Genomic DNA, 8,884 nt, shown 5'->3' on the forward strand with positions numbered 1-8,884 from the left:
TCACTTGAACCCGGGAGGCGGAGGTTGTGGTGAGCCGTGATCGCGCCATTGCACTCCAGTCTGGGCAACAAGAGCGAAACTCCGTCTCAAAATAATGATAATAATAATAATAAGAGGAATATTGCATTGAGATAAAAGTTACAATGCATCATTGATTTGAATTTTTTCTGCATGTAATTCATCACGTTAATTTTATTCTGTACAAAATTTTCCCTGCTATTTCTTGATGGCAAATGAAGCTAGCGATCGTGAAACATTGTGTTTTATTCATTCAAAACAACAGAATACAGTACATCTAGGAAAATATTTCTATACACTACAAGAACCAAAAATTCAAAAGTACACACTAACACTGGAAAAAGTGTTCTAGACAGGTTGACCATATAACCTTATTCTAACAAGGATAACAGGAAATAAACCAGAATTACCCCATGCATTTATCACCCATACTTCCAAATAGACCTTTTCTTACAACATCTTACAACATAGTTAGTGCTTTGAATCTGGAAAAATATATGTAAACCGACCTTGAGGATTTATAAAATTTCCTTAGAAAGCATTGCAGTTAATTCTAGAAGCTGTTTTTCTACCTATTGAATCACTAGAAATAGAGAAGCTTTTTAAAAAATAAACTTGTTTTTAGTTTTCAGATAAATGCTTTAAGAGCCCAGAGTCTTGGCTGGAAGAATTCTAATGAACAGATCAGTGAAAAAATATACTAACTTATACAGAAGTCTGAAGGTGAAGGTCAATACTTCCTAGATGTTACATTTTAATAGTAGCTAAACTAATGGTGACATGTTTATGTTGTTTTATATATTTTTAAAGATATTTTCTTATCACTGTTGTGAAAAGAAACCTCTTTGTACTCACAATTTAGCATCTCCACTTGCACTTTATAAGCATCTTTATAATATCGTCAATCTTGCTGAAACTTCATATAAGCAGTACAAAATACAATATATCATTATAAATCAAGGAGAAGCAATTTGGTCACAGTGATCTCTAATTACAACACGGACTCTCCCAATTTAGAAAATTACTGTCATACAACTGTAATTTTTACTTAATGCCATTCTGTATAAACCAATATAACTTGGATGCTCACAATAAAAGAATGCCTACTAAAAGTATTTTTATTTACTTTGTCTTTTAAATTGATAACCCATGTATTTTAAGTTTATATATATAGTACTCCAGTAATAAACTAAATTACTTAAAACATAAGTTTGAGTTTTTACTAATTAAAAATTATATCCTCAGCTACCTGCCTCCCATTTTAAGTATGACCAGGGGTAAATGAAATTTCTATTTTATTTTCTCAACATATTCTACGTAAAGATTTTAAAATAAAGTTTGAAGGTATCTTATAATATAGTCAATTCATAGTCATCATAGTTCAATAAGATGTGTTCTTTCCCTGACAAAACTGGGTACTCCACAATGACATTTAACAAATCTACCTACCTTATTATCACAAAGTAATTTCCTTTAATTGGTTACTTTAATGTAAATGTTAACGGCATTCGAAGGAAGCATAGATTCTTATTTAATGTTGTATTATCCATCACTATAAATTATATACATGTGTATACATATATAAAACTTAAGAAGCATTTTGCTTCCAAAGCAGCAACTTGTAAAAAATATCTGTATTTATAACATAATTTACTGGAATTGATCTTTTATTCTGTGGATCTGTTTTGATCTGATTTCTTAGTAACAATCAGAATCATAGGTGCAGAACAGTAGAGGCAGCGAAACATACACTATGGAGAGTTCCAGAACTATCACGAATTAGGGATGATGTTAAAAAGATTACAATGATAAAGTGCTTTGGTAAGCAAAGATGTCCAGGGAAAGAAATGAATGAATGGAATTTCACAAGCATTAACCCTGAGGGTATAACAGGAGCATCAGAGGAGGTCAGAAAATTTTTGGGAGAACTTAGGATGGCTCCAAATTCCTGAAAAAAATCCTACACTCTGTAGAGGAAGAATATATAGAGAAGAAATGACAGAGTAAATAGTTCTCATCAATATTTTGAATGAGAGACCAAAAACACGAAAACACGCAAGGAAAAAGAGACAAGTTCCAAACGTTCTGGAGGCTTTGCAACACGTCAGTGGTGTGCTACAAACGTCTTCCACGAAGTTCCCAGTAAAAACCACCATGACAATGGTATCTGACTGTACTTTCCCTTCCACACCCGGTCATTATTTTCTCTCTTAAAATTGGATTTATATTTCCCCATACTACAATTGTAAAAATGTTTTCCTGATCACATACACTAATCATTGAGAATTTGGTTATTGGAGTTTTCCACAAAGTAATATTTTGATTGTCTTCACCATTCAGAAAAGCAATTATTTACCTTTTAATTGATGCTAAGCTTGCTTCACCATGCAAACCAATAAATTCTCTCATGGAATCTTTGATCGATCCGATAGTAGAGGGTTTTCTTGTAAACTACCTTTCAAGTTTGTTACACTAATATATTTGTGGAAATATTTCATGAATCCAGGTATGAAAAGATATTTATGCAAACATAATAAAAATGAGAGTTTACTCTTCTTGCATTTACTTAAGTACAACTAGGAAAGGGTCATTTTAATTTTTTCACTCCTGAAAAGGGTTTTAAAAAACCTCACAAATTTTATAATTCACAGAAATGTGGGCACTTACCATTTCTGTAATTCACAAAATAATTGCACTATTTGGTATACACGGTGTTTAAGGCTAAAATCATAAAATACTCACTAATTAGCTTAAAAGTGTAAATTACATCTTAGAATCTGTCTAGGCAACAGGAGAATTTGGATTTGCTTCATTTAAGATTATCATGAAGTCCACAACTTTGATATTTAAATACAGTCTTCATAATGAATCTTCTCTAGATGGTGGTCTTTAGAAATCTTTAGAGACAAATAATGAATCTTTTAGACATGAATGATCACTATATTTAATAATGACCATTGTCCTTTTAAGGTAACCATGACAGTTTTATTCAGTTTGGCAAATACTTTTCATTGTTTGCCTACATCTAGAATTCAAACAATATCAGGTATGGCCTCTAATTGCTTTGACTGTTGGTGAAGTCATTAGGGCTGTCTTTGTCCAAACTGTGAAGCAGAAGTTTCCCTTTGTATTTTTCTGTGGTTTGATTCCTTTCTCCTGTTGCCCGTACCCTCCCAATTTCTTTTTTCCCTCTCAAATTTCTACCCTATCATCCTACGCCACCACTTCCAGCTGTCACTTTTAGTGGTATATTATATTCAAGTTTCACATAATCATTAAAAAATAACAACTAGGTGCCTGACCCTTTTGAGAGAATTTACATATTAAAAATAATTCTCAAAAGTAGAAAAGAAAAACAATGTCCAAAACATTAAGTTATTTATTATTGGACTATCTACTACATTTGCTCCTAAGGCTAGACCTGGGATGGTGGCAAGAATTCTATACAGAATGAGAGATAAATGTATATGAGAATAGCAAGGGATTGCCCTCTCATATTTATCTTCCTCTTGATTATTCATTTCTTCTATTGCCAGGTACTCTTCTGGACTATGCTGATAGCGCGGATTCTAGAAGTATGGAGAGAGATACCCCATTTCTAGAATCCATCCCATATTTCACCTTTTAGTTAACCAAGAATGTCTTGGTTAGTCACTGCAGTCAATATTTGTTGGTAAACTCCCCAGCTTTGAGACTCCCGTTCCCTCTTCTAACCATGCTCTGAATTGCCTAGTATTGTGCTTTGACCCTGCTCTCAGCTCTAGAAGTGAGCCCTTAGTTTTCTTAAGCCATTCCATCCTTTCTGATCATGATGCCTATTTAACAATGAAAAAGTAATCAAATGTGTTGGTTCTATTAGAGAAGCAAACTCTCTACCAGACAGAAACAAGGACGTATGAATTGCCAAGAGTTGGCAGCCATCTTGCCAACACAAGAGGAAAACCTGCATGAGAGTGAGGCCAAGACCAGGGAAATAGATCCAACACTGTGGAAAGGGATTCAGAAGCCAGTTTATGCCCATACTTAATTCTAGACACATTTAAGCCCTGGTAAATAGTCCTTGGCCAAAGCTTAATCTCCCCTGGATCATTCTGTTACATGATTCAGTTAAGTTTTTTTTTTGGTATATAAACAAGTTGGAGTCAGGTTTTCTGAAACAGTTCCATGAAAAATGTTTTTTAGGTAATGAAGTATGTTTCCTACCAAATGAACTCAATTGAGACAAGTAGTATCTAAGGTAGACCATGGGTAGTGGGAAAAAATTGCATAACAATCCATGCATGAGTACATAAGAGTCATTATTAATGCACTCATGTCAAGAATAAGCTTAAACTCTAGTCTTTGGTCTACGAGAGAAGGTTGGATAGTTGACATAAATATCCTCTCTTGTATCATCCATGGATTGATTGGTAGGTTGACTGGCAGAGATGGGACTTCTATAGTTCTTGGGTGCCTAGAAAGACAAACATCAGAGAATGTCAATAATTCACTGCATTTCAACAACTAATGAAGACATTCAAAACATACCTCTCAGAAATGCAGGCATGATATGGGACAAATTTCCATTATAATTAATTTGATAAAACATTCTTCTCACTGTATTGAACTTCTGTTAGAAATCACATTCTTGACTGAGATGCAACAGAAACCTAGTCTAGAGTAATACTTGCTGTATTGTGCTATGAATTACCTGTTTCAATGTAGAACCCCCCTCTCCCAATGTTAAGCTATTTTGATAAGAACAATTATTATCAGTTTTATATGGAAATTCTAACATCGTGTCTGAACTTTAAAAAATAAGCAACTTAACATATAAAAAGTTAACAAAACAACAAACTGACATTCACTTTCAAGATGATATTGTATAATCATTAATCTTCTCTACTGTAATCAAGTCACTTTGACCACATATGTATGTATGTAACAGAAACTATGCAGGTGTGAAAAAAGAAAGACAAATTGAGAGACAAAAGAGACTACAGAAAGATCTTTTGATGAGTAATTTAAAAATTTAGATTGACCTCAGTGTTGTTTTTGTTTTTGTTTTTGTTTTTCTGAGTCAGAGTCTCTCTCTGTTGCCCAAGCTGGAGTGCAGTAGCACAATATTGGCTCACTGCAACCTCCACCTCCCAGGTTCAAACAATTCTCCTGCCTCAGCCTCCCGAGTAGCTGGGATTACAGGCATGCACCATCACACCCAGCTAATTTTTGTATTTTTAATAGAGATGGAGTTTCGCCATGTTGGCCAGGGTGGTTTCGAACTCCTGACCTCAGACGATCTGCCAGCCTGAGCCTCCCAAAGTGCTGGGATTACAAGCATGAGCCACCGTGCCCAGCCAGATCTTAGTGTTTTTAAGAGGAAAGCAAAATGAAAATTCGAGTGCCATGATTACTTATACAGGTTGTCCTTTAAAAAAGAGAATGAAGAGTTCTAATGTCTTTTTTGACAGTCCGACCTATTAACCCTTTAATAATCCTTCAAAATATTATTCTACAAAAGCCTGAAAAAGTTGGATACCTAATATAGACAGTTGCAAAGCTCCTTTTCATTCCCCAAATTCACAACAATAAATGTGACTGGATTGGCATGAGTAGACGGAGTGCTAAGGATGAAGAAGGGAATCCCAAAATTGTATATGACAGAGCACCAATTTATTGCTTGCTGAAGTGGCTGATGAAACAAAGCAAGGTTTCTTGATTCTACAGTTGGCATCAAGAAGCAATCCATGTTTTTGCCAACAAACAAAAAAATATTTTTGCAAAAGTAACTATTTAATTTTTTTAAAAGTTAAACTGATAAATTATGAAGGCGTCTGATGAACACATGTTGGACTGTCAGAACCTTTTTAGCACTTGGCTTTTGGCCATCTAGAATTCAATTGCAAATAATTAAAATGAAAAGAAATGTATATACTTTTGGATAGGATTTGGGAAAATTTTTGTCTTAGTTTGGGCTGCTGTAACAAAATACCATAGACTGGGCTGCTTAAACCACAAACACTTATTCCTCACAGTTCTGGAGGCTGGGAAGTCCAAGATTAAGAAAATATCCTCCTAACTTGAGCAAAAAAAAAAAAAAAGAGAGAGTCTGGTAATGAGGGCCTGTTTCTTGGTTTGCAGACAACTGTCTTCTCAGTATCCTCATATTGCAAAGAACAGAAAGAGGAAGCAAGCACTTCTGTCCTTAAAAAGGCACTAATCCCATTTGTGAAGATTCCACTCTGATGATCTAATTACATCCCAAAGTCTCCACCTCCTAATATCATCACATTGGGGGTAAGGATTTCAACATATGAATTTTGGGAAGACACAAATGTTCATTCCATAGCAACTTTTTTTGTGGAATTTCATAAACAGGATGCTACGTGTTAAAGACAGAGATTTGAAGTATAGTGGGGATAATGATCATGAAAATACATAGTCCTCTTATCTGTAAACCCAGGAGGAAGTTTCTAGTCTTTTAAACAACCAGGGGCAGGAGCAAGGCAGAATAAGGAAGAAACTTTCACAGCTCATCAAACTTCTGCAGCCCATAAGGAAATAAAAAAGTTATTTGGCTGTATAACGTAAGTATATACTAATTAATAACTTAACTCCAAAGATAATAATAATAATGAATATCATTATGCTCTTCTATATGCTTGCTATATTTCTGGTTCTTTTACGCAATTTAACCACCACAATAACCTTATGACATAAAAATACCATGTCCTCTCCTGGGTTGGATAGTGTCCCCCGCAAATTCATGTCCTCCTCAGAACCTCATAATGTGACCTCATTTGAAAATAGGATCCTTGTAATTAGCTAAGCTCAAACAACACTGTGCTGGAGAAGGGTGGGCCTTTAAGTCCAAGATGACTGGGGTCTTCATAAGAAAAGAAGGAAGGCAGACACAAACACACAGGTGAGAACAGTGATGAGAGGGGCAGAGATTGGAGCAATTGGTCTACCAGCCAAGGACCGACAGCTCCACTAGCAGCTGGACAGAAGCATGGGATGGATTCTCATCCCACGAAGAAACCAGTCCTTCTGACATTGTTTTTCATACTTCAACCCTCCAGAATTATGGAAGAATAGATTTCTTCCATAATGTTTTAAGCCACCCAGTTTTGGTAATTTGTCACAGCAGCCCTAGAAAAGGAACAAAGATTTAGGGAAGGCATAGTGCTGATTGTTATTACGCCAGGGTAATTGCTCCTTTATTTATATTCATATAAAAAACTTAGTTTCAAAGGGTATTAAAAATAGAATAGTTCAGAAAATAACTTTCTCCAAATAGCTGATATTTAAATTACAGGCAACTGCATGGTCAGGTTACTGAAAGGACAATAAAATATAAGATTGCTAACTGCAAAAGAGACTGACTTTGCATCTGTAAATTACAAAAGAAATAATGACAGTTCCATATAAACTTACCTTCTGTGTATCCCAAGATTCTGTATATAGATGGCTTCTTTCTCTCCTTCTCCTTCTGGAATGCATATTCAATAAAGGATATAAAGATACGATATTCCAGCACCAATATTATTTCAAACACGCTATAAAAAGAAATGAGGCCATGTCCTTTGCAGGGACATGGATAGAGCTGGAGGCCATTATCCTTAGCAAACTAATGCAGGAACAGAAAACCAAATACCACATGTTCTTACCTATAAGTAAGAGCTGAATGATGAGAACACGTGGACACACAGAGGGGGACAACACACACTGGAGCCTACTGGAGGGTGGAGGGTGGAGGGTGGGAGGAGGGAGAGGAAAATAACTGTTGGGTATGAGGCTTAATACCTGGGTGATGAAATAATCTATACAACAAACCCCATGACACATGTTTACCTAGCTAACAAACCTGCACATCCTGCACGTGTATCCCTGAACTTAAAATAAATGTTAAGAAAATAAAAATGAAAATAAAAAAATAAAGAGAGTAAACATATCACAATTAGATTTATGTTGACCAGCCATTCTGGTTTGCCTGGGACAAAGGAGTTTCCCAAGATGAGAGATTTTCAATGCCAAAACCCAGAGAGCCCCGAAAACGAAGGCTCCCTATTTGTTAATGCCAATGTTCACAAGGAATGTAAAAATAAGAATCTAACATTTTTCTCCCTAAATATTAAATTTCTTCCCACAATCTGGTACACATCTATAGAACATCCTTTGGCTCCTTTGTTTTTGTTTGTTTGAGACAGAGTCTTACTCTGTTACCCAGGCTGGAGTGCAGTGGTACAATATTGGCTCACTGCAACCTCCACCTCCCAGGTTCAAATAATTCTCCTGCCTCAGCCTCCCGAGTAGCTGGGATTACAGGCATGCACCATCACACCCAGCTAATTTTTGTATTTTTAATAGAGATGGAGTTTCGCCATGTTGGCCAGGGTGGTTTCGAACTCCTGACCTCAGACGATCTGCCAGCCTGAGCCTCCCAAAGTGCTGGGATTACAAGCATGAGCCACCGTGCCCAGCCAGATCTTAGTGTTTTTAAGAGGAAAGCAAAATGAAAATTCGAGTGCCATGATTACTTATACAGGTTGTCCTTTAAAAAAGAGAATGAAGAGTTCTAATGTCTTTTTTGACAGTCCGACCTATTAACCCTTTAATAATCCTTCAAAATATTATTCTACAAAAGCCTGAAAAAGTTGGATACCTAATATAGACAGTTGCAAAGCTCCTTTTCATTCCCCAAATTCACAACAATAAATGTGACTGGATTGGCATGAGTAGACGGAGTGCTAAGGATGAAGAAGGGAATCCCAAAATTGTATATGACAGAGCACCAATTTATTGCTTGCTGAAGTGGCTGATGAAACAAAGCAAGGTTTCTTGATTCTACAGTTGGCATCAAGAAGCAATCCATGTTTTTGCCAAC

At 35.8% G+C, this 8,884-nt stretch overlaps 1 protein-coding gene across 4 annotated transcripts in view; it reads right to left on the reverse strand.

Annotated features, from left to right (window-relative positions):
• Nucleotides 1–2,985: 2,985 nt before the first annotated feature.
• Nucleotides 2,986–8,884, reverse strand: part of CD226 (CD226 molecule) — a 97,831-nt gene continuing 91,932 nt past the window's right edge. For 3 of the 4 annotated variants that reach the window (XM_011944085.1, XM_011944084.1, XM_011944083.1), the window contains 2 exons: nucleotides 7,435–7,489; nucleotides 2,986–4,471 (listed from right to left, as the gene is read on the reverse strand). In XM_011944085.1, coding sequence (XP_011799475.1) covers nucleotides 4,346–4,471; nucleotides 7,435–7,489 — 181 coding nt within the window. In that variant the 3' untranslated portion in view covers nucleotides 2,986–4,345. The remainder of the gene's footprint in view (nucleotides 4,472–7,434; nucleotides 7,490–8,884) is intronic. The other variant, XM_011944086.1, reaches the window with a different exon arrangement.

The sequence above is a fragment of the Colobus angolensis genome, unplaced genomic scaffold (genome assembly GCF_000951035.1).
Source record: "Colobus angolensis palliatus isolate OR3802 unplaced genomic scaffold, Cang.pa_1.0 Scaffold225, whole genome shotgun sequence".
In the NCBI taxonomy this organism is placed as follows: domain Eukaryota; kingdom Metazoa; phylum Chordata; class Mammalia; order Primates; family Cercopithecidae; genus Colobus; species Colobus angolensis.